The 25,420-nt window shown below is 39.9% G+C and overlaps 2 protein-coding genes and 2 long non-coding RNA genes across 4 annotated transcripts; 1 reads left to right on the top strand and 3 right to left on the bottom strand.

The window, feature by feature from the left end:
- Positions 1–2,494: 2,494 nt before the first annotated feature.
- Positions 2,495–4,305, bottom strand: LOC134184564 (uncharacterized). The gene is made up of 4 exons (XM_062652295.1): positions 4,196–4,305; positions 3,912–3,951; positions 3,223–3,272; positions 2,495–3,141 (listed from the first exon to the last, which is right to left on the bottom strand). The coding sequence occupies exons 1-4, from the start codon at positions 4,269–4,271 to the stop codon at positions 2,630–2,632; spliced, it is 678 nt and encodes a 225-aa protein (XP_062508279.1). The 5' UTR covers positions 4,272–4,305; the 3' UTR covers positions 2,495–2,629.
- Positions 4,306–7,097: 2,792 nt separating this feature from the next.
- Positions 7,098–8,992, bottom strand: LOC134184616 (uncharacterized). The gene is made up of 3 exons (XR_009970684.1): positions 8,817–8,992; positions 8,525–8,564; positions 7,098–7,925 (listed from the first exon to the last, which is right to left on the bottom strand). It is a non-coding gene; the product is annotated as an uncharacterized LOC134184616 (long non-coding RNA).
- Positions 8,993–10,063: 1,071 nt separating this feature from the next.
- Positions 10,064–12,438, bottom strand: LOC134184832 (uncharacterized). The gene is made up of 4 exons (XM_062652591.1): positions 12,326–12,438; positions 12,012–12,042; positions 10,878–10,927; positions 10,064–10,812 (listed from the first exon to the last, which is right to left on the bottom strand). Exons 1-4 carry the CDS (start codon positions 12,399–12,401, stop codon positions 10,301–10,303), a joined length of 669 nt encoding a protein of 222 aa, XP_062508575.1. The 5' UTR covers positions 12,402–12,438; the 3' UTR covers positions 10,064–10,300.
- A 3,125-nt stretch (positions 12,439–15,563) lies between these two features.
- LOC134184952 (uncharacterized) lies at positions 15,564–16,762 on the top strand. Its single transcript, XR_009970712.1, has 3 exons — positions 15,564–15,838; positions 15,905–15,988; positions 16,050–16,762. It is a non-coding gene; the product is annotated as an uncharacterized LOC134184952 (long non-coding RNA).
- The last annotated feature ends 8,658 nt before the right edge of the window (positions 16,763–25,420 follow it).

Here is a 25,420-nt window from a genome sequence, read left to right as displayed (position 1 = left end):
AAAATTTGTGGTGTTCATTAGAGTCTACAGCTGTAGCTTAGAGCTATAGATGGAAAGTTGCAATTGCATACCTCTTCTTACTGATCTGACTGTCCCAAAACCATTCAAGAGGCTTACTTCGTCGCTTCTTGGAGTTGGACTTTGAAAGCAGATGGAGAGACGTAGACATAACCGTACTCGTAGGTTCCCGGAAGTACCATCAAACCCCGTATTCTTCAAACCCCGTATTCATCAAACCCCGTATTCATCAAACTCCGTATTCATCAAACCCCGTATTCATTAAACATCGTATTTATCACACCCCGTATTGCCTCGCGTCCCAAACGCTTCTAGACCTTATTGCTAACTGTGTTCAGTAATATTGTTAAAGTCATAGACAATTAGATGAGCCCAATTGGCGGTATTCACCTATTTGCAAGTAGAGTATGGACAGTCAAACAACTGTAGCTTAGATGAACCACGTCTCAAAATTAAGACCACGCCTTCATTTTTTGGAGGGGCCATGCCCCTCCTGCCCCACGTACCTACGCCTCTAACGTGGACTTGCCCTACAGTGAGATTGGGAGATGGGGGCTACGCTACGTTCCAAATAATGGACGACTGGGCAAAAGTTTATTTTTACGCTTCCTTTGCTTAGATGTAGCTACTATCTAGGTGTTAGCGCAATTCCTACCGTCAGGTGAGGGCAGCTCAGGCCCGTAGGCTGGGGGGAGGTTCGGTGGGTTCGGACGAACCGCCCGCTTAGCCGTGAAGGTCCGCTAACGATCCAATGTGTGTGTGTGTGTGTGTGTGTGTGTGTGTGTGTGTGTGTGTGTGTGTGTGTGTGTGTGTGTGTGTGTGTGTGTGTGTGTGTGTGTGTGTGTGTGTGTGTGTGTGTGTGTATATATACAGGCGCGTATAGTACGCAAAACGCACCTCTAAATTTGTATGTGCTGCTATTATGTCAAATTCTATCTATTCTTTTCATGCAATCCCTATATTTCTCGTCATTTCTCTAGAATATGTTTTTAATTGTAGTGTCTATAAACTTGCTCCATGGACGTAGCCGTATGACTGTTTGTTCCGTATCGTAAATACATGCGGTTGCAAACCGCTATCTGCTCTTTTTCACTCCTACAGCACGCGACCTTTTCTACTTCGAAAAGCAGCTAGTGCCTTGCGTGACGGTGACTGGTTTCTTGTACTTTCCTTTGTGCTGGCGTTCGTCTGTAGGTCGTAACGTCACAAAATGTTTCTTCCTCATGAGGCTCGCAAACCCTGCAATTTTGCGGTCCACCTTTAAATTAGCACGCAGCCTTTTCTCACTTTGAAATAGCAACTGCATGGTGTCGTTTGCAGGTTCCCTGCATCTATGCGTTGTTGTTCGTCTGCATGTAGTTTGCAAAAGTTGACATTGCAGCAGAAAAGAGACGACGAAGCTGCTGGCCGGCTTAAAGCACAGTACTTATGTGCCCGTCGACGGATCACGAAATCTTCTTCTAAATAGGGACTGTCGAAACAGCTGCAAGAGAATACTTGGTCATCTAGACAGCCTGTCAGGACAACATATTATCCGGTATTTTGTGTTTTCTCCTCCCAATAAGCGAATTGTATGATGGCCCAATTATATATAATTCGGAAGGCTAATGAAAAGTAACATGTATATGAGACGCCATTGGTGCATTTTGGTGTATTACGCACCGCTCACTTCTGAAGCCAGGCTACGGGCCTGGGGATAGTGGATTCATAATTAACTAAGAGCATGAAAGTGTTGACATTGGTGACGGATTTGTGACACTTAGATGACGTGAGTGACGCTAGGTGAAGAATGTAGGCGGGATGATCCAGACCCTTTCCGATCATGTCGTTTTATACGGGAACCGGGCACTTCGGGGCGAGACGATCTGGTGCGAGGCCAGAGCTCAATCTATTGAGAGTTAAGTAGGAACGCCGGAACTCAGTTGAGTAGGATCATGTGACTAATTAGATACAACTTCCGTCTCTCTTTGGGCTTTGTCGTGTTACACAACTGAGACGATGCCATTATGCGTGCATACCCATTTATCTTCATTTTTCGTGTCGAATTCAGTGCTAGCCTAGAGGGTTTTGACATTCCACAGAGAGAAGGCATTAGCGTTTCCGTGGAAACAACCATCGAGATTCGGAGGATCTAGTAGTCGCCTGCTTGGTAACTTTTAAGTTGATTACACCTACTTAGCATATATAAATATAGCTCTTATCAGTTTCTACTCCGTTTTGTTTGATAAATTGTGTTTAGTCGTAAATGATTTATGTATGGAGTCAACTGATGTAATTTACTTCAAAACACTCAAGTAAAATTAAATCTGTAATTATCACAAAATCAACTTCTATACTACCCGTAGATTGCAAACATTTAGCTAACGCCAAAATTCAATTAAGGTATTCTAGTTGATCTCCTCAGTCAAACTGCATGCTACAGTTTTATAATAAGTTATGACATCACATGATTATTTATTACGATGAAACCACCACATCAGAGCATTGCTATGTTTTTGTAATTTGCACCGAACTGTTATACAACTCGTCTGGAAATTACAAAACATTTGAGCAAAAGCTAACTCGTCGTTATGTATACGTGGCCATATACATGCTCTTTAGTCAATCGAATTTATTCATTGTTTTCTGTCAGACGAATGATACTTTGCTCTGCCTCAGGAAACAACGAAATCAACTCCGTTCTATTACCCACTTGCAAGTCTTCGAACTCGAAGCCAGGGCTCTCATTCATTCCAATCAGACTCCATCCACAAGGGCCACCTTCGATTCTCAGAGCTGTAAACCAAGTATTCCTCTCCAGTACATGCATGACGTTTTGACCAGCCAAGATATCGTCTCCCAAAACGGTCTCAACAATATGACCGGATACGTTGTTGTTCAATTCGAGAATTTTGACGGGATCTCCCATGTAGAAGTACCGTACTTCGTCGGACAACAGCTGGTGGTAAACATCAAGTGGAGAGCTCGCGTCGATTAGGTAGTAGATGTGTGATCCGGCAGTCCTGTTGCTCTTATCTGTAATTACCTCTTCTGTGCTGCGATAGTTCTCAAAAGAATAGCCACGTATGTTTGTAAACTGAGGAATCAGACCCAATTGGTTTTGTATCTGTTCGGAGGTGTATTCTATAGATCATGTAACACATGTGTGTAAGCATACACAGTTGGTAGAGATACTATATACACAAATCGGATGCTACCACTAACCAACAGAGCATTTCTTTGGTTTGGAACATTTCTTGCCTTTGCAGTCATCACTTTTACAAACATAAACAAGATATAAAGATAGTTTTACAATTCAACATTTGATTGTTTGATTTGTTGGTTAGAACAAAACGTTTTACTTCTGTTTTATATTTTTGACTTTATCATTGCAAATGTTAGTTTAGATACATCATACTCGATCATTATCCCATTCTTCGTCTGCAATAGGTAATTAATACAAATTCCTAGTCTACAATTCAGTTACTATTGTGGCAATTGGCCCGACAGTTTGATGTTACAGCCAGACAGACAGATCAGACTTTTATGTATAGAGAGATTTTTGTCTATTCTCCGCATGACTGTTAGAGTAAGCTGTGTTCTACTGACTTCAGAGCTACACGCGTATGTACGTGTAGTTGTGTGTGTGTGTGTGTGTGTGTGTGTGTGTGTGTGTGTGTGTGTGTGTGTGTGTGTGTGTGTGTGTGTGTGTGTGTGTGTGTGTGTGTGTGTGTGTGTGTGTGTGTGTGTGTGTGTGTGTGTGTGTGTGTGTGTGTGTGCGCGCGCGCGCGCGTACGTGTGCATGTGTGCGTACGTTCATGCTTGCTTGTATGTACTAGACACAAAATCCGACTTAGTTTGCAATTCACTTATCGTAGTTGCAATTTTATTTTCTTTAGATCAGATCAACTTACTTGTTTTGTTTGTCCTTGGATGGTTTGCCTTTCTTCTTCCCTGGATACGAACAAATGAAATCACAAAGAGAACACGCAAGGGTCGCGTGAGTGTGTAAGTGTCAAGTACGTAGGCAGACATTCTGCTTCGTGCAAAGGCTTCGATTCAGTTGAAATGTATCATACAGATAAAGTAAACGACGTAGATGATTCTAGATCAGACTTGGGTAGAGAATGAAAATTGTCGACGGTGCAGCATGGGCAGTAGAAGTTACAGCGGCTTCTAGCATGCATGATAAACTGACCTGGTTTAGAAAGAGTGTCTTCTAGGAACAGACTGCTCGCAAGTAAGAGAAACAGTACAAATCGTTTTGCGACCATTGTTAGAATATGCTAATTAACTACCATTGCGCATGTACAGAGGTAAGACATATTGTGAAATGTCTTGCAGATATTGTCCGTAAAGATTATTGATGTGATATAGACCCCTGCATTCATATAGTATAAAGAGTGTGATTCTTACCATATCACATACCGTGCAGATGGGAATTCTGCAGTTCACCCCACCTTCTTCATCCTCGGATTTTCACAACCGTCGGTGAAGCAAATTAACTAGTAAGCAGAATATCTATAATTCTATACTTCCGAATTTCTGCCTACTTTCGACTACCTCCTTATGATACCACATAGACCACTCCAGCATGCATTTTGCCTTGTAGTCCACATTATTTTTCACGTCGAGGGCGCGCATGCGCGGGGTCTTTCCACTGGCGCCCGAGACGTTCGGAAAAATTGCATCGTAGTAGAGAAACACGACCTACATTATATACTCACAAAAGTTTGTTTTGTAATGGATGAAGTGACGAAAGCGTTGAATTATATTCTTGATCAAATAGCTTTAACTCAACCATGCAGTGATTTAAACAAAGCAAAGCCCACTCCGGCTCTAGATATACATATGAAATCTTTCGAATCAGAGGTTTTAACCTTTCCACATGCAAGCCGGATTCCACCTTTACTTATTAAAAAACCACTCCATGCAGCTCCACGCGCAAAACCTATATACATACATACATGCATACATATATATGTATATGTATATATATATATATATATATATATATATATATATATATATATATATATATGTATGTATACTACTAACAGGCAGAGCATTTCTTTGCTTTGGAGCATTTCTTGCCCTTGCAGTCACCATAACAGAAAACAAAATATAAAGATACTGTTCTAAAATTTAAAATGTGATATTGTTAATTTAATTAAGTTTATATAAAATTATTTAGCATTACTGGTCTATATAGAAACGTGGCTACAATTATGAAATGACTTAGTGCGCATTTTCACTCACATACCTTAGTTAGTCATACAGCTTTCCATCACCCATTACGCTGCTATTATACCTAGACAGCTGCAATAGTAACAAAACCCAAGTATGAGTTGGCAATTCATTAATTCGTACACTGTATTTTTGTTTTCTCTATATGCGATCACCTTACTTATTCTCGTATGGTTTTTCTTTCTTTCTCCCTTGATACGAACAATAGAATCGTAAAGAGAACACGTGAGGCTCGCTTGAGCATAGGTGACAAGTGCGTATAATAGCGTTCGCCATGCAACTGGTTTGTGCAAAGTATTCATACGTAGTTGGTTGAAATTTCGCATGCAGGTACAGCAAATGACGTAGATTATTCTAAATCAGACGTGGTTAGGGAATGAAAATAGTTGACGGCGCTGTGTGGTCGAAAATCAAGACAGCCGTTTGTAACATGCCTGAAAAACTGACCTGATTTAGAAAGAGTCTCTTCTAGGAATAGACTGCTCACTAGTAATAGAAACAGTAGAAGTTGTTTTGCAAACATTGTTACATGATTATGATAATGAGGCCCTTGTGTTCCAGTGCGCATGCAGAGAGGTAAGCTATGAAATGTCTTGCAGTTACTAAAAACATACTTGCCGAGGGGCCGTTCTTCGCAAAGAATTGATCGAAAGTGTGAGAGAGAAACCAGAGGTGTAGTCTAATTAACAGAAACTCTAATTAACTAATTAACAGAAGTATAGTCTAATAAACAGTTAGTAACACTTACAACGGACTACTTGCAACCCATTCTTCAGCAGCAATTAAAACCGTAGCTTTTCTACTGACTGCTTTTAACAACGCCACGTGATAGGGTTTCCGGATGTGAATACAGTTAATGGCTGTTGGACGGAGCCAACACAAAATCCCGGATAATTTGGTCGTCTTCTACATGCATGATTCGTCTAGACTTGCAGCTATTTCGAACTTGGACGTCGTCACTTGAAGTCACAAACGGGTCATTGATTTAAATTTGGTGGGCATCCGATGCGCCGTCTTAGCTAACTAGCTAAAGACAAAAAAATAAATTCGTGCGGGAGCGAGGGAGCAGTCGATCAGCAAGCAAAAATGTATCACATATGCAAATATCATATAACGAAACACCGTTGGCAGCTAGAGAGATCGGTGTAGCGACCAAGGAGCCTATCGATGCGCAAAATATCACGACTCGACTCGCCTTTATCTATAAAGATAATTAGTATGTTATTGAACAAGGACACGTACACTCATGTAGCGTATGAAGTGGGAGTATTGTCTTATATATTATCCGTGACTTTGGTATAGCTAACTTTATTTCCAGAATGACCACACAACTTCCGTCTCTCTTTGGGCTTTGTCGTGTTACACAACTGAGACGATGCCATTATGCGTGCATATCCAGTTATCTTCACTTTTCGTGTCGAATTCTGTGTTAGCCTAGAGGGTGTCGACATTCCACAGAGAGAAGATATTAGCGTTTCCGTGGAAACAACCATCGAGACTCGGAGGATCTAGTAGTTGCCTGCTTTGTAACTTTTAATTAAGTTGATTAAACATACTTAGCAACTAAATGGCTGCATATATATATATATATAGCTTTATTCAGTTTCTACTTCGTTTTGTTTTGATAAATTGTGTTTAGTCGTAAATGATTTTATTACTCTAAATGAATAAAGTCAGCTGATTTAATTTGCTTCAAAACACTCAATTAAAATTATATTTGTAATTATTATAAATCAACTTCTATACCACCCGTAGATTGCGAACGTTTAGCGTCAAAATTCAAGTAATGTATTCTAGTTGATCTCCTCAGTCAAACTGCATGCTACAGTTTAATAATAAGTTTTGACATCACATGATTATTTATTACGATGAAACCACCAAATCAGAGAATTGCTAAATGTGTTACAACAACGTTTTGCAATTTGCATAGCAGAAGCAGTTATACAACTCGTCTGGAAATCACAAAAGATTTAAAAGCAAAAGCAAACTCGTCTATATATATACGTGGCCATATACATGCTCTTCAGTCAATCGAATTTATCCATTGTTTTCTGTCAGACGAATGATACTTTGCTCTGCCTCAGGAAACAACGAAATCAACTCCGTTCTATTAACCATTTGCAAATCTTCGAACTCGAAGCCAGGGCTCACATTCATTCCAATCAGACTCCATCCACACGGGCCACCTTCGATTCTCAGCGCTGTCATCCAAGTATTCCTCTCCAGTACATGCATGACGTTTTGACCAGCCAAGATATCGTCTTCCAATACGGTCTCAACAATATGACAGGATACGTTGTTGTTCAATTCGAGAATCTTGACGGGATCTCCCATGTAGAAGTACCGTACTTGGTCGGACAACAGCTGGTGGTACAGATCAAGTGGAGAGCTCGCGTGGATTAGGTAGTAGATGTGTGATCCGGCAGTCCTGTTGCCCTTTTCTATAATTACCTCTTCTGTGCTGCGATAGTTCTCAAAAGAATAGCGACGTATGTTTGTAAACCGAGGAGTCAGAGCCAATTGGTTTTGTATCTGTTCGGAGGTGTATTCTATAGATTATGTAACACATGTGTTTAAGACATACACAGTTGGTAGAGATACTATATACACAAACCGGATGCTACCACTAACCAACAGAGCATTTCTTTGGTTAGGAGCATTTCTTGCCTTTGCAGTCATCACTTTTACAAACATAAAAAAGACATAAAGATAGTCTTACAATTCAACATTGATTGTTTGATTTGTTGATTAGAACTAAACGTTTTACTTCTGTTTTATATTTTTGAGTGTATCTTTGCAAATGTTTGTATAAATACATCATACTAGTTCATTATCCCGTTCTTTGCCCGGAATAGGTAATTAACACAAATTCCTATTCTACAATTCAGTTACTTTTGTGGCGATTGGCCCGACAGTTTGATGTTACAGACAGACAGACAGATCAGACTTTTATGTATGGAGAGACTATTGCCTATTCTCCTGCAATATTGTTAGAGTAAGCTGTGTTCTACTGGCTCAGAGCTACAAGCGTATGTACGTGTAGTTGTGTGTGTGTGTGTGTGTGTGTGTGTGTGTGTGTGTGTGTGTGTGTGTGTGTGCGTGCGTGTGTGTGTGTGTGTGTGTGTGTGTGTGTGTGTGTGTGTGTGTGTGTGTGTGTGTGTGTATGCGTGCATGCGTGCGTGCGTGCTTGCGTGTGTGTAATAGGCACAAAATCCGACTTAGTTTGCAATTCATTTATCGTAGTTTGTAATTTTATTTTCTTTAGATCAGATCAACTTACTTGTTTTGTTTGTCCTTGGATGGTTTGCCTTTCTTCCTCCCTGGATACGAACAAAAGAAATCTTAGAGAGAACACGCAAGGGTCGCGTGAGTGTGTAAGTGTCAAGTGGGTAGGCAGACATTCTGCGTTGTGCAAAGGCTTTGTTTCAGTTGAAATGTTCCATGCAGATAAAGTAAACGACTTAGATGATTATAAATCATGCAGACTTGGGTGGGGAATGAAAATTGTCGACTGTGCAGCATGGGCATGCAGTAGAAGTTACAACCGCTTCTAGCATGCCTGATAAACTGACCTGGTTTAGAAAGAGTGTCTTCTAGGAACAAACTGCTCGCAAGTAATAGAAACAGTACAAATCGTTTTGCGGCCATTGTTAGACTATGCTAATGAAGCACTATTGCGCATGTACAGAGGTAAGACATAGTGTGAAATGCCTTGCAATTATTGTACGTAAATATTATTAATAATGTGATATAGACACCTGCACTCATATAGTATAAAGAGTGTAATTCTTACCATATCACATACCATGCAGATGGGGATTCTGCAGTTTCGCCCCACCTTTTTCATTCCCGGATTGTCACAACCGTCGGTGAAGCAGATTAACTACAAAGCAAATTTTCTGTATTTCTATACTTCCGACTTTTGGCTTACTTTCGACTACCTCCTTAAGATACCACATAGACCACCCCTGCATGCATTTTGCCTCGTAGCCCACATTATTTTTCTCGTCGAGGGCGCGCATGCAGAGTCTTTCCACTGTCGCCCAAGACGTTCGGGAAAATTGAATCGTAGTAGAGAAACACGACCTACATTCTAAACTCACAAAATTTTATGTTGTAATGAATGAAGTGACGAAAGCTTTGAATTATATTCTGGAGCAAACAGCTTTACTCAATCATGCAGTGATGTAGACAAAGCTGTACGTATGACATCTCCCGAATCAGAGGTTCTAGCCTTTCCACATGCGAGGCGGATTCCATCTTTACGCAAAAAACCCACTCCATGCAGCTCCACGCGCGAAACATATATACGTATACATATACATACATACATACATGTATATATATATATATATATATATATATATATATATATATATATATATGCCTCAAACTGCATATTGCATAACATACATGCATCTAGCCTACGCGTGCACGAGCTTGTGCGTGTGCGTGTGCGTGCGTGTGTGTGTGTGTGTGTGTGTGTGTGTGTGTGTGTGTGTGTGTGTGTGTGTGTGTGTGTGTGTGTGTGTGTGTGTGTGTGTGTGTGTGTGTGTGTGTGTGTGTGTGTGTGTGTGTGTCTGTGTGTGTGTATGTGTGGGTCTGCACGTGTGCATGTGCAGTGCGTGTACGTCATCCTGCTGTTTTACTCACGTGGCTGCTCTCGATTTACAACATAGATAGACTTCTAATTATAACTTAACACAGTGCCAGTAGGTCTTAATTATTAATAATTAATTAGTTAATTGATTATATAAAATTTAAGTATCTTTTCAGCCAACCTGCATGCTTTAGTCTCTACCACCACCGCCATTCGGTATGAGATCATGTGGTTATTGTGCTGATCAATTTAACAACCCAAATGCAATATTTGCTAGAAGTGTTACAACAATGTTTTATGACTTTCTATAAGTTGCACAGCAGAATCATTTATGCAACTACTCAAAACTTGACGATGTCCTTCATCAGTGCATGCTCTTCTGGAAGGTGCAAAACATTCAAGCAAAAGCAAATCGTCTAGACCAAGTCATGCGTGCCACCTAAAGTGCAACCGAATTTATTCATCGTTCAGGGTCAGGCTAATGATACTCAGTTCTGCCTCAGGAAACAGCGACAGCAACTCCGTTCTATTACCCGCTTGGAAGTCTTCAAACTCGAAGCCAGGGCTGACGGTCGTTCCAACCAGACTCCATCCACACGGGCCACCGTCGACACGACTCGCTGCAAACCATGTGTTCCTCTCCACTACGTGAGTAATATTCTGACCAGCAATGATATCGTCTCCCAATACGGTCTCAACAATATGACCAGACACGTTGTTGTTCAATTCGAGAATTTTGACGGGATCTCCCATGTAGAAGTGCCACACTTCGTCGGACAACAAGAGGTGGTACAGATCGGATGGAGAACTCTCGTCGATCAGATAGTAGATGTGTGTTCCGGCAGTCCTGTTGCCTATTTCTGTAATTACCTCTTCTGTGCTGCGATAGGTCTGAACAAGATAGCCTCCCTGGTTTCCAGCTTGCGGAGACAAAGCCAACTGGTTTTGTATCTGTTCGGAGGTGTATTCTATAAATCGTATACATTGTGTGAAAAGAGAGTGGAGATATTGCAAACCGGATTCTACCACTAACCAACAGAGCATTTCTTTGATTTGGGGCATATCTTTCCCTTGCACTTATCTCTTCCATAAACAAAAACAACATAATTAATAGAATTATTGTACAGTTTAAGTTTCAATAATTTGACTAATTTATTGATCGATTTATTGACTAGAAGAAAGCGCTCTATATGTATCTATATCCTAAATTTCGATTTGCAAATGCATTTAAAATGTAGTTTATTACCGCTTAATTTCATGCAATATTATATCCGACCTGACCATGTTTAGAGACTAATACCACATCCACACTAAAATCTTTAGCAACTTCCTGAACCGATCTGAATCACGTAAGTTTATTTTAACGTTACCATTACTTTACTTTACTAAAAATGCTTGCTAAAGAAAGGCCTTATTGTGATGACATCTAGATCACTTTTTATTATACCTGGCACAGTTAAGCTGTAGTGTAAAAGTGGTGCAACTGCCTTTCCTTCTATTACTCTCCACTGATCACATGCCTAAAGCATGGGTGTACCGAAGCTACACTGTACTCCAGAGCCGTAAATAGAGACAGCTCTACTCTTGTCTAGAACTAAGATTTGTGAACAAGACAGAATTTAGTACGGTACAATACATGCATCCGTCAGTAAATCATGTTTCCCAAGTCTAGATGTGGCTTTCTAGACTATCTTATAGCGGTTGACCTTCTACTTTGAAAAACCAAGAAACGTTTTGCAATTTTGATAGTTTAAATATTTACTACATTATCAGCTCAATTTGAATAGAGATCTAACTAGACAAATAGATACGCGCATGCAGTGCTAAAATTTCGTGTGTGATTAACAAAGCTTAGCTTCTCTTGTATTGATTTTTGTTATGCTCTACGTTCAAGCATGCCATTACCTCGATGGTATATATAACAAAAATTTAATTATTATTTAATTTTGGTAATTAATTAAGTTAATTTTATAATTAATGTATTTTGTAGTTGTTAAGTTTATGTAAACGTTGCTGCTTCGTAAACGTGGCTGCCACTTTTATATTAATATGAAACGACTTAGTGTGTATTTGCACTCACATTAGTTAATTAAAATCCGAGAATAAGATTGTAATTTTATTCATTCGTAATTTGTACTACTGATTTCTCCATATCTAATCAACTTACTTGTTCTTGGATGGTTTGCCTTTCTTTCTCCCTGGATACGAAATAATGACGTCACGTAGAGCAAACACATGAGGTTCGCGTGAGTGTATGTGACAAATGCGTAGGCGTATACAAGCGTCCACGTAGGGATTGGCAGACGCAATGCTTCGTTCAAACGTACATAGCTGTTTGAAATGTTGTTCTATGCTATGCAGCTAAGGTAAACGACGTACACAATTATTACTGAGACGTGATGGCAAAACGAATGAAATGGTCGACGGTGCTGTGCGCTAGGAGATACAGCCATGCAGTTGTAACATATGTGACTAACTCACCTGGTCTAGAAAGAGTCTCTTCTAGGAACAAACTACTGGCAAGTAACAGAAACAGAAGAAATCGTATTGCAGTCATTGTCTGATGATTATGCTAATGCCCCACTGCGCATGAACAAAGATACTGTAGTGCCTTGCAGATGTTGGGTATGCGTTACTATGAATATGGTATTGAACACGGATAGAAATTTACAGTCGAGTAGTATACGTAAAAATGAGAATCTTTCATATCATTACTTTGTATCTATAGTCATATATATATATATATATATATATATATATATATATATATATAGATAGATAGATATATATATATATATGTATACACGTATATATATATATATGTATGTATGTATCTAATTAGATATGTTATGGATAGGCTTAGAGCCAATATATGTATGATTATATATTAAAAATTGAAATATAGATTGTAAGCTTACATTCTAGATACTTTTGTGCACTTGTATAGTAACATCAATTATTATACTTATGTATATTGTAATGCTAGATTTGGCAAGGCCATTAATGAAAGACTTTGACTATATCATGATAAAACATTAGCAATCTGCAAAGAACTTGGAAACGACATGAATAATCTTGGCAACGTCTTTGACTAATCTTGAAAGGTTTTTATAATCAGTTAAGTTATAATACTCATTTTTATGAACAGTTCTTGCTTAAAACTTTGACCTGTGCAATCAGTAGCAAATTTAAGCTGGTTTTAGTATAATATTTTCAGTTTGCATAATCTATTTAATTAATTTTGGTGAGCTCAACTCTTAATATAATTATATTGTATTTACAAATAAATACATTTGTAAATGTTTGGCAAATACACACTTGGTAAGTCAGATTACTTAGTTGACGCACAAAACGGCGCATAGAGCAGTTTGGACAATAATTCGAAGTAGAGCTAGTTAATGCAGTGCAAACTTAAACTTAAAAGTAAACTGTGAATATTTAAAGATATGCCGGCCTTGTCGTCAGAGCGAAAGGTGCATTAGATAATTCTAGTTGTTGCAAGTACAAATATGGGCATCTTTAAAATTTACGTTGTGAGATTGTCTGCCAGTACTGAAAGACTTAAAATCAGCAACTATATAGTCACCTTATTGAGCAAGCGTAAGGTTAGAATTAGAGTTAGGGTATCCGTCCCTCTTACTCTGACGCTGCATCGAACATTAGCTGCGACGTTCGTTTGTATAGAAGCGGCAGCTTGATTGAGATGGCGATGTTTAGCAACAGTATCGATTAGTAATTCTAGTATACTTCTGATGTGTGACTGATCAACTTCCGAGTGCTCAGTTTTGAAAGTATTAACTGTTTATTAGAAAAACTTCAATTTACTTCAAACAGACTACATTCTGGCAGCCTAATGTATCGGAGATAAAATAGGCAAATACTGATGTTAGTGAACGGTTTCAAAGTATATATAAGTGAGGATTTTGTAAGTAGGTACAGATTTTTGTAGACCAGAAATTTTTGACTTCTAGGCTTCTATATATAGTCTCTCATTTTATTTTTTTATCGAAATAATTGAAACCAAATTACTCAACTGCATTTAGTGTAATGGTCAAGTAGTTATTTTATTTTGAGTAATCGAATATGAAATTTTGAGTTACAGCGTTTTGCTCGGTGTTGTACACGTATTGTAGCCTACTTTTTTAGTAGCGCGTCCCCAGACTCACGTGAGCTTGGCAGTGTCCGGTTCCCGTATTAAACTTTCAACCTCCCGAAACCGGACACTGCCAAGCTCAGGTGAGTCTAGGGACGATGCCACTATCTCGCATTGCAATAGCAGAATTGTTAACAAAATATGTAATGTACGCAATTGCACTTCAATTACTAGAAGAGCAACACGTTGTGTGCAACTCAATCAACCATTTAGTACGATACAATTTAGACACCCGGTATGCTATCTGTAAACCTAAACCATATTTCTATAGCTACTATAAGTCTTCATCGATCTGTCTGTCTGTCTGTAACATCAAGCATGCCAAAACTGCCAGGCCAGTCGCCACGAAACCTTTCATGAAGACTGCGGTCCACACCACAATGCATACGCAAGCTTTGGTAATTGGACGGGCCCCTTCCGAGGAGTCGCCCCAAGTCAAATATCGCGATGAAGTCATGAATGGGACATCTGCTGTTATTACAGTGGCAATCAAAACCATCTGGCTATCTTCTTACCACAGTCGCATTATCTACCAAGAAGGCACAGCTAGACACAGGGCATACATATGCATGCATGTACCAGCCATGTTACACCCACCTTTCCCAATTTGTTGCTTCCACACTTCCATCTTTATGATGAACCGTTACTGTTCTGCTTTTCAACAAGCTATATGAAGTAGAGCTGTGTGTGTGTGTGTGTGTGTGTGTGTGTGTGTGTGTGTGTGTGTGTGTGTGTGTGTGTGTGTGTGTGTGTGTGTGTGTGTGTGTGTGTGTGTGTGTGTGTGTGTGTGTGTGTGTGTGTGTGTGTGTGTGTGTGTGTGTGTCTAGCAGTAGATAATAAATTTCGACATCAACTGCGTGCAGGCAATTACACAGTTGCTAGCCACAAATATTAGCAAGCACAAAGCAAAAACACTGTCACTAATGTTTTCTGTAACTGCTAGTACACCGACGAACATGCTTCAGGGTCTTCGTGTCGTTGATAGTCAGGCCCTTGAGGATTGTGGCGGCGTTTTCGATACTATCATCTCTACTAAAACTATTTGCTTCGGTCACCTCCGTATTTTCTGATGTTATCTCAAACATGTATCCAATCGGAAACAAGAATCCTCGATACAGCCAATTCATATAAAACCGAAACATACTGAAATGGATTTTCGCGATTACCCAAAATAATGTTGTAAAGTATACGTAAACAATTGCAGAAACTATCTAATGTCGCAAAAATTGTAACAGACTGAGAGTCAAACTGACGGGACATTGAAGATTGAGTGACCTAATATTTTGGTTCAAACCGTCAGCTTTACAGTAACGCGCTTTTGATAATTGAATAAGCGCTAGATAATTTTTCTTTGTCGATATTTAAATCTACTGTATCACGTTTTCTCTAGCGGACATCATAAATTGTCAAATATTCAGTAGTCGCAGCTATAGTCTAAAAATAGACCACGTAACAAATAGACGATATTCGGGGGGGCGGAGCTTCTAGAGCATGCGCAACCTCGAGGGTAACACGCACCTTTCCCCGATCTCGCTGTACACAAAGTCCACGTTTCCGGGTCTGCTTCTGAACCGTAGATCATCTTGCCGTTGACTAGGCTTTGTAAGTAAGGTCACTACTTACCATTTCGTGAATCTTGTGAGAGACTTTGCCTGCGTAGAGACGCGTAGGAAGTCATTTCTTGAGTACGACTTCTCGAGGGTAAGAGACTGCTGTTCAAGCTGAAGTCGCCTGATTCACGTTCTGAACAGATACACGTGGAGTGGAAAGATAGACTACTCATTCACTAGCGATGGAAGTTTTATCAGGTGAAGATTTTGCGGTAGGGGAACCCATTCGAGGTAACCGAACGTGACGCACTGTGTGGCTGAATTATATCGATAGCGCTACTTGTTTCCCCCATCTAGCGTTCCTGAACTGTGAAACTGTGTATCTTGTCAAACTAGAGTCAGCAAAAATTCGTCTAGCCTATTCAACCTTCATGGAAGGCGGTGAGCTCATGAGCTTACATCACTTGATGTACCTTGGCCTGATTTTTGGTTTTCTATACAGAGTAATAGTCTTGGCTGCTGGTTCAATTCAACTCCACACTGTATCAAGCACATTTCTCAACACAAAACATGTAAAACTTGATTCTAGCATTTGGCAGTGCATGTGTTGAGTTGAGCGATTCCTTGCAACTCAGACTTTGCCGATGCAAGGTCTTACTCGAGAACTCTAATGTTGTTTTCAAGTTCCACTTTCATTTGCTTGCTGTTCAATTATCTGAAGTAAACCGTCAGCTTCAGCCTCAGTGACATTTTCGACGATCAACATCTTCACTTCTCTAGGATTACTAGCTAGACTGTAGATACACGTCTTGATCAACTGCACCTGCAAATGAGGTAGAACAGCATCTGCTTTCTGATTTAGACATTACAGCTATGAAATAGCTGTGCCTGTGTGTTGTGTAGACATAACTGTTGCTGGGACTGGCAGCTAGTGCTAATAAACAGACTGTAGTGTACGTATACTGTACTGTGATCTGCGTCAGTACCTATCGAGTGCAAGTTATCATAGTAACATCTTCGACTTGGCCAATCACATATATACAGAAGCAAGCTAGACTGCCTAGAAACAACGCGGAACGTCCTACATGTCTGGATACCCCAAATGGGTTCCCAGGTGGCATGATTTCACTCGCTAAAACTAATCCATCACTAGGCAATGAGTAGTCTGTCTTTCCACTCCACGTATATCTGTTCAGAGAGTGAATCAGGCGACTTCAGCTTGAACAACAGTCTCTTACCCTCGAGAAGCCTTACTCAAGAATTGGCTTCGTACGCGTCTCTACGCAGGTAAAGTCTCTCACAAGATGCACGAAATGGTAAGTAGTGAACTTACGTACAAAGCCTAGTCAACGGCAAGATGATCCACGGTCGAGAAGCAGACCCGGAAACGTGGACTTTGAGTACAGCAAGATCGGCGAAAGGTGCGTGTTACCCTCGAGGTTGCGCATGCTCTAGAAGCTCCGCCCCCCGAATATCGTCTATTATATAATCAGGAAATCTTCCACTTTTAGTTTCAATTTCACTCTCTACTAGGATTCTCTTAGGTCGGTGTACTACACTACCCAAGTGCTTATCTCAATTTCTAGAGAGTATGCTTTGTTTATGAGCACTGGCTCATATACACCTGGCCCACCCTGCTCCGCCGGCCCTGGAAGGCTGGCAGAAACGACAGCGAAGCTTCTCCCAGTGCCAAATATGCCACCGCTTTACAAGACCTCCGGCAACACATCACAACCTGCTGTCGGCAGTGGCTTGGGTGTCAGCATGCAGTGCGTAGAGCGGCGGCAAGTTACAAGTGGCCGACGTTGCCCTCTGTCTCTGCAATACAACATGAAATGACGGTCCACTCTGCGTGACTCTCCGTATACGTAGCTTGGACGAATTGACAAAGCAAGTAAGTCATGTATTGCATGCCCGAGGTACTTGGCCAGCATGCATACGACGTCGTCCGGCTTACACAGGTCTGCAGTGAAAAGAGAGCCATCCGCCTGGACAGAAGCTCAAGATTCAAGTCCAGAGGCGATGGAGGCACGTACGCGCGCGCGTGTAGAACAGCAAACCATGCATATTTGCTTTTAGTTGCTGTGTACTGTGAGTATAGATGGTAGACTAGCCTAAAAGAGTTTGAACGAGTTTCAGTATAGTTACTAAATTTGTTGAGTTTAGATCTAGTTAGACTGTTGCAATTGTTAGAATTATATGTGGAAATAGATAAATTCATATACCATGCATATGTACTGTGCTCATCAGCAATGGCTGCTCGCACCTGAGATTGATTATTTTTTGGGGACAGCCAGATTTCCTTCTCGCTAAAGCGGAAATTGCAAGAGATCGACCTAGGGCGGAAGTCGTCGAAGAACCACTCCGCCCCTTCCAATCAGCAGCAAGCGTTGGAAGGAAAAACGACTTCCTACTGCGTTGAGCTATGACTAGGGCAAGCGTTCCAACAAACTCCCTGCTGCGTACTTCGCATAAGGCTATTTCATTTTTCGTTCTTGCTGCGTTCATGTTTCATTCCTGCTGCGTTCATTTTTTGTTATTTCCGTGTTCAATTCTTTTGACATTCAACTCGACCAAATACAGTCAAAAATAGTAACGTGAAAATAGAAAAATAAAAAATAAAGAATGAAAATCAAAAACAAAAAATTAAAATATGAAAAAAAATAATAAAAATAAATTTGCTTGCCGAATTAATTTTTTCAGCAAAATAATTGAAAACCTTTGACAAAAAATTGTAAAATGAAAAGTGTAAAATTAATTAAAATTTTGAAAATTAGAAATTGAAATGGCCGGAAGGGTGACGGACCGGTCACACCTTTTTCGTGCGTTTGGTCCGGACCAGCTGAGTGCAAGCCCCGTATCCGCAGTGGTACAGTACATGCCCATCCTAAATCAAATATTAATTAATAAGCAGACATCGTCAGACTAGAACATATGGTCTAGAATTATTCTCTATGTGACTGATAGCTGGATCTCTAAACTTTTTCTGATACCAAATACTTTTAACATTTTGGGCCTTGCAAGTATCCCTTATTTATTGCTGTCGAAATCATGATAAAGTCGTCGTCGTCGTTGTTGTTGTTGTTGTTGTTGTTGTTTTTTGCTGGGTTTTTTTGTTTCAAGTTTTAGTTTTTGTGGTAAAAAATATATCATAAGCTACAAAAAATTTTGCCGTACGTATGCTGATATTATGTCAGTTTGTACATTTCATTATTACAAGTCAGAGTCATTACTGTTACACATCTCGTATGGTCCGTCATTATATTTTCTTGTTTGAGCACCAGCACCGCGTTGAGTAATCTCTGCCAGTACTTTTGAAGTTTGCAATTAACTAGAATAATTTACTAAGACAGTTATAGTAAGTTTTGCGAATAACCGGGATATTTGTCAAACTAAACACTGAAACTAATTGCCCCGGATGACATCAAGAAACGTAAATGGCTGATCAAGGAAGACGGCAGGGAAACCCGGAAACATCTGCACGAGCTCAAGAGGAAGACGCGCAGGTGGTAGTAGTAACAGAGTTGGAGGAACTGACGGAAGAGGAACGAAAATTCGTGCTTTTGGTCTTGCTCTACTACTATATCCGTCTTTTCTGTTTTTGGACGAGATGGCTTGTACTGACAGTAGACGACTGGAAGCAATGGTGGTCAGGATTGAAAGCGGCCTCCAAAGAACTCAAGACAAGACTCTCTACCGCATACGAACTAACAATGAAGATTATAAAACTGCTCTTCTTCACATTCCAATTTGTCTACCCCCTCGTTCTCTTTCTGCTCGACATCGAAGACTTGAGCTACAACATCACATGTCTTGTCGTCGGCTTTATCGGGATGGTCAAAGATGGATACGAAACGGTATTAGGAATCCGCAAGCTGCTCAAAAAACGACGAGAGTCGACTAGCGAACAACAAAGCGCAGAAACTAATTCTCAGACGCCGGAGGAGGAGAGTGACAGCGGGCGCGCAGCCAAAAAGTTTCGTAAACGCGTGAAGGACGTCGGCTTGGATATTATGGAGGAAATACTCATCTATCCAGCTATTATTTGCGACGTGTTTGGCTTTGTCAATAATGAGGTGTACAAGTATGAGAAAGGAACCGATTATGTAGACACCGTACTTCTCGTTTACGGTATCGCATTAAACCTCATTGACAAGCAAATCCGCCGTGTCATTCTTCTTTATAGAACGTGGAAAGCACTCTGTAATGCATATCCTTCTGCCCGAGTACGCAGCAAATGCGTTCTTTGCTGTGGAAACGGCTTACTTCCTTGGTTTATTGTTCATTTTGCTATCTTATCCGTTGTGCATTTCTTCATGATAGCCCTCGTTGGAATTCGTTGCTTTTATGACAACATGGACAAACACGATTACACGGCAACAGTACAAAATCAATTTCTTATTGCAGCAGCCGTCTGTCTTCCAATGGTCAGCATCATTATGTATTTTCTCATGAATAAAGTCTGGGTTGTTGAAATGTTTCTCAATATTAAGCGAGACAGTGACCCCAATTATCAGAACAAACGACTAGAAGTTATAGCCAAAAGTGGTCGTTACAAGAGGACACTGGCTCCACTTGCAGACGTCAAGGCTGTATTTTTTGGATCAGTTTGGGTTTTGTTGATTGCTTATGCTGCAATTGCCACCCAGATTAATCCTATAAATGATGTTTTAAATAGCCCGAATTCAACAAACACGGAGACTACTAAGGACTTGGACGTAGCCATATTTGTCAACAATGTGGTGCGAGTTGTTGTATGGGTGACATTGATTTTGGCCAATATTCAGACAGCACTGTTTTCATATTACGTAAATCTGATCCTTGGATTAATAACGATTATCGTCACTCCTTTAATTTTGATCATAGTATTTCTTCCGGTGCTGCTCATACCCTGCTGTATTTGTGTCGCTTGTGTATGCCTCTATAACAAAGTTTTGTCCACAAAGACTTGCTACTATATCAAATTTTTCTTCACATCTCTCTGGACTTCTCTCATTACATAATCCAACAGCACAGTTTTGTGGAAGGATGCATAGATCTTCATCAGAACTGAAACTTTGTGTTCACTAGAAAGCTAGAAACTATAGCCACTTTGTAGTCTGGTGGCACACTTGATTGTTTAGTTAGAATGTAGTATAGACACTGTACTGGTGTTTTGTGCAGGTCAAATTTCCAATAGTTCCATTAAGTGTAGTCATTACAGTTTAAGAAATAGTAAAAATATTGAAAAGAATTCGTGTTATCATTTAAGGCTAAAATAGGGTTAGTTGATATCAGTATTTATTGACGGTGCAGCATATCAGACAGCATTTGCAACCACCACAGAAGCAAATTGAATTTGTCATGCCTAACGCGCGCTAAAAGGCGTGGTTTACTACCTAAGAAATGCGATAGTCCATGTGATTTACTCTACAATAAAGCGCTAAAATAATAAGTATTTCAATCTGCCAAACAACCTAAGTCGTTTCTCTCTTACATTAATAGCTATACATGGTCACTATCAATTTAATTGTTCTAAACTGAGGGAATCAGTCATGTCTTTATCTTTGCTAAATCTAATTTATTACCTATTTATTCGTTTATACCTCTAAATAGGAAGTATGCACCAATAGTCGACTGGCGAGAAAGCACACTTTGAAAAAGTGTTCGGGCCATGCCTTGACCAGCCTGACCGGTTCCGCCTCCTTTGATTTAGTGCTGAAGAACAGGAGAGTTGCTCAATAAGAGTATTGTAGTAGATGTGACCTTTCAGACAATTCTTGACAAGGTCCTAAGGGGCTTGAAACCTTGTAATATTGACTGGCCACCGTCCACCAGCTGCACTTTGAGAGATCTTGGGACGCCATACACTGTTTGCGTCATACCTTTGCACAGCAATTTACAGACTGTTAGCATTAATGTAAAATTATGACTACGTCAATACGTTTTAAACACTTTTAGTATTAATGATAGGGTTCGCGGTATCGTAACTAGATTTAGTATTAATGATAGGGTTCGCGCACCGGCGTAACGTGGTCCTCAAGTTTGAGGGGCTAATAAATTAGACCACAAACACCCATTTCTCACACGCAAAGCCACGCCTATTTTCTGCTTTTTGCTCGCAGTTTGTAGACATTTAAGTTTAAATACCGTATTATCAATTTCAGGTTACAAATAAGCTGCTGGACTGAGTGCCGTCAGTGTGCGTATAAAGGAGTTGAAATACCGTTACTGTCCGTGTCAAAAAGGTTTTCATGGCTCGTCAAATGAAATAGCATATCGATGACAATAGAATCTAGAAGACCAATTCAGTGCAAACAGCGTTGACCAATTGTAGTATTTCGTAATATAGCAAGCAATATAGGTCTAGATAGTTAGCTAGAATAACCTATGGAGAAAGCACAGTGGAGTGCAAGCAAATCACTAAATAGCGGAGAAGGAGATTCATTCTTCGGCCAATTGTGTTGTCGACCTTAATTAACTAGACTTACTTGAAAAATAATAATTGATGGATAGGCTTTTGCATGCCTTTTTGATGCAGTCTTATTTGACTCTGCTATTGACGTCTCAAATAAGTGATGGTCATGTGTACTTTACGTGTCCAAGACTTCTAGGCACTGGTTTTATTATACTGAGAATATGTGTATATTGTCAAAGATATGTGACTAACGTCGTCGATCATCAGCATGCTACTCTGTGATTAAGCGAACTGTCACTGCTTAGTAACTTAAAATTATAGTTCTGATTGAAGCGAAGTGACGCCCAAAACGTATTGGTTGTTAGCCTCCCCAGTCCCCCCCCCCACTCCGACGCTACGCCGGTGGTTTGCGGTATTGTACTAGACATTATATATATAGCGCAAGCTAGGCTAGCAGATCCAAATTCTAGTTCGATTCTTAGTTGACACAAAACTTGATACAAGAACCCATTGTTCAATAGAGTATTACCTGGTAGATACCAGTATATGCTGGAAGACATTGCTGTCTTAGATATGACGTCATATTGTCTAACAAGAGTATATGCAATGACTTTGTGGCATGTTGGCTGTGAAGGAAATGCAAATTTAAAAACTTAGCATTTAGTGATTCGTCAATAGCTGAGGCATGGTCTCATACTGCTGTTATACAAACATATGAAATTGGGACGATGCATCACTGGTTTGTTCTTTTATGTATCTGACCCTCTTTTCGATATCTGCTGTCCACAGTGGGTCAGATAAGTGAAGATACACTGTACACCTACCTGTTTAGTTAATTCAATGGGTTAATTACTCATTGACTTGCATATGCATTTTTGCCCATGTAGCTTTACTATTTCCATGTCTCGATATTGTTTTATTTGAAATCGATGTTATTGTAAGATATAATTGTATTGACCGTGTATGTTAGATGCTATGGATCAACTCTGAATTACGCGAAGCATTTTTAAACACATTACTAGAAGTCATGATAAAGACAGACAGTTTGTATATTAATTTAAAAGTGTTGCTGAGTTAACATATGATACAGCAGTTGATAATGCAATTTGTAAGAAGAAATTAAAGGTCCAGAAGAAATGACTTGCTGAAAAGCAGCCTCAAATAGGAGGTTATTAGGTGGTTAGCTTTTTTTGTAGCTCCTATTGCTTTTTCATTCCGTGCATGTTATTGTATACAATGGTCAGCATTGGTAATTTAATTAATCAAATTTTGCGTTTATGTTGGATTTCAATATAATTAGAGTAAACGATCAAGGTGTTCCGAATACCTTCGAATGTTAGTTGATGATCAACTTTTATGGAAAAAATCTTTTTCACTCGTTTTGCTATACTAAAGCTTGTGCTGTTGTACTGTGTTTGGCATCTGAAGAGTTCTATACTTTCAAAAGAACTCGGGTACATTTGTAAGGACTCTACTAGAATATTGCAGTGTGGTATTATGATATTGCCTCAGCAAACCTTATATGTAATACCACAAAGCCGTAATCTGGTGTTGTGTTCTCTGGTTTTCTTCATTATCTGTTGTAAACAGAAAATTATGTCATCACAATCTCTTCCACTTCAAAACTATATTGTGATCTCTAATAAAATTAGCTCTCTAAGAGCTATTTTATACTAAAACGCGACGGTTTCCTCAAACAGTCAACTGCTTTTCCAGCAGCTGCATCAGTTCGTGACCAGGACACATATGTACACAGAGGCAGCTAAATAATTTTGAACTGTTGTGACTCCAGATTGTCTTTCTCACTGAATACACAATTTTGTAATCCCTACAATAAGATCATGATCAAAGAAGGAAAGTTGGTTGATTGCTCCATTTAAAGTTGATATGTAACCAACAACACGATCGATTTGACAATTGTCAGTGTTGTACAAAATTGTAGTTTTGTTTCTTAAAATTAATAATTGTGTGTCTAAAAGGGAAAAGACCTGAATAATTTGCAAGCGAGCGAGTTTTCTCTAATGCGTCAAAGGGGTACTCTGAGTGTCCGTCCGCGCGTCCGTCCGTCCGCGCGTCCGTCCGTGCGCCACCACTCCTACCCCCGGGGGAATTGTTTAGGAATTGATAAATTCGAATAGTTCTTTGCTAGTTTTGAAGAAAGTAAACATACAATAGTTTACGTCATGTGACGTCATCACTAGAGATGTTTCTATGGTAACTATGCTCACTTATGTGACTGCGTTACACCACCCCTACACACAGGGGACAGCTGTTACAAATCGATCATTTTGTATAATTGTTTGTTTTCCTCGATGGGTGCCAAAAATTGAAACTTCACGTTATGTGACGTCACTCTGTAATTATTGCGATGGCAGCAAGATTGAATTAGGCGTAAGCAGCGTTATAACTTATATAGCGTCTTGTACTAGCTGTTTTTGTGACAGCTAGTTAATGCTGTTCTTGGCTGCTAATAATTATTAGCTGATGTAATGAAAGTTAACAACTGTTAACATCGCCATGGAAACATTGGTCACTTACTGCTAGGCATGCGCGTTTTACTGTGCGTTGCGCACCACTCCTAACTAGCCACTCCACGAGCGAATTGAAGGAACAGTAGTTTACACGTCTACACCGCTGGTTAGGCGCTTCTCCGTTAGCTTGACTATTGATTTACGTAACTAACTGTGACACTTCATGTGACGTCATCGCTAGACACTATTGACTGAAGAAAGCGCGCAAAGTACACAGTTGAAAGAAATTTGAAGAAAACAAGTCACTTACGACAGTAAAGGGTTTATTAATTGTACGAAGCTGTATTTCGAACAAAACTGATTTGCTGTCCATCGAGTGCATTATGTAGCTAATCTACCAGTTTGCCGCTTTGACTATGCAAATGCTGCCCGAATCAATGCGTCTGCAAGTTACTACGGTATCTAGCAGCAGATCTCTTTTCCTGATCTTCTACTACATACCGCTAGTGTATTGAACAACGTATTCTAGACGTTGTTTTAAAATTTTACTCTGCAGTTGTATAGTAGGTGCTCGCTCGCACAGGTGGGAATGCAATGAGCACCCATTATTATTTTTATGTGTATACCAAGGGAAAAGACCTCTTGCAAATAACATCCTGTCTTTGTTCAATGCCAAATGTGTAAGCTAGACTCACGCCAGTCCTGCATGGTGCCACAATTTTGAAGACTGGTGTCATGATTGGCACCATTACTGTAATTTACATAGGAAAGCATCCCTGTAGTACGTGTCTGTGGTCAACGGAAATGCGGGTCTTACCTTATCTTGCCGTAATTTCCGTTTACCGGAACTTGTATTGTAGTGCATGCCTGCGCGCTAAACGCTTTGCTGTACGCGTTTTAGCTGCAATGTTCATCTGGAAAGTAGTGTTTCTGCTAATTGCAGGCGATCAATGTTCAAAGGCAACTGCGTTGATATCTGGTAGAGTTGCTATTGTCTCTAGCTAT

The sequence above is a fragment of the Corticium candelabrum genome, chromosome 9 (assembly GCF_963422355.1).
Source record: "Corticium candelabrum chromosome 9, ooCorCand1.1, whole genome shotgun sequence".
Lineage (NCBI taxonomy): Eukaryota > Metazoa > Porifera > Homoscleromorpha > Homosclerophorida > Plakinidae > Corticium > Corticium candelabrum.
Note: the sequence above shows the minus strand (reverse complement) of the source record. Positions and strands in the feature narration are given on the sequence as shown.

Coding starts and splice junctions, on each gene's coding strand:
- LOC134184564 (XM_062652295.1), bottom strand. CDS start 4,271: ATGGTCGCAAAACGATTTGTACTGTTTCTCTTACTTGCGAGCAGTCTG. Junction 3,952..4,195: donor AGACACTCTTTCTAAACCAG/GTCAGTTTATCA, acceptor GTTCGTATCCAG/GGAAGAAGAAAGGCAAACCA. Junction 3,142..3,222: donor ACCAAAGAAATGCTCTGTTG/GTTAGTGGTAGC, acceptor CATGATCTATAG/AATACACCTCCGAACAGATA.
- LOC134184832 (XM_062652591.1), bottom strand. CDS start 12,401: ATGACTGCAATACGATTTCTTCTGTTTCTGTTACTTGCCAGTAGTTTG. Junction 12,043..12,325: donor AGAGACTCTTTCTAGACCAG/GTGAGTTAGTCA, acceptor TTTCGTATCCAG/GGAGAAAGAAAGGCAAACCA. Junction 10,928..12,011: donor GGCAAACCATCCAAGAACAA/GTAAGTTGATTA, acceptor TGTTTATGGAAG/AGATAAGTGCAAGGGAAAGA.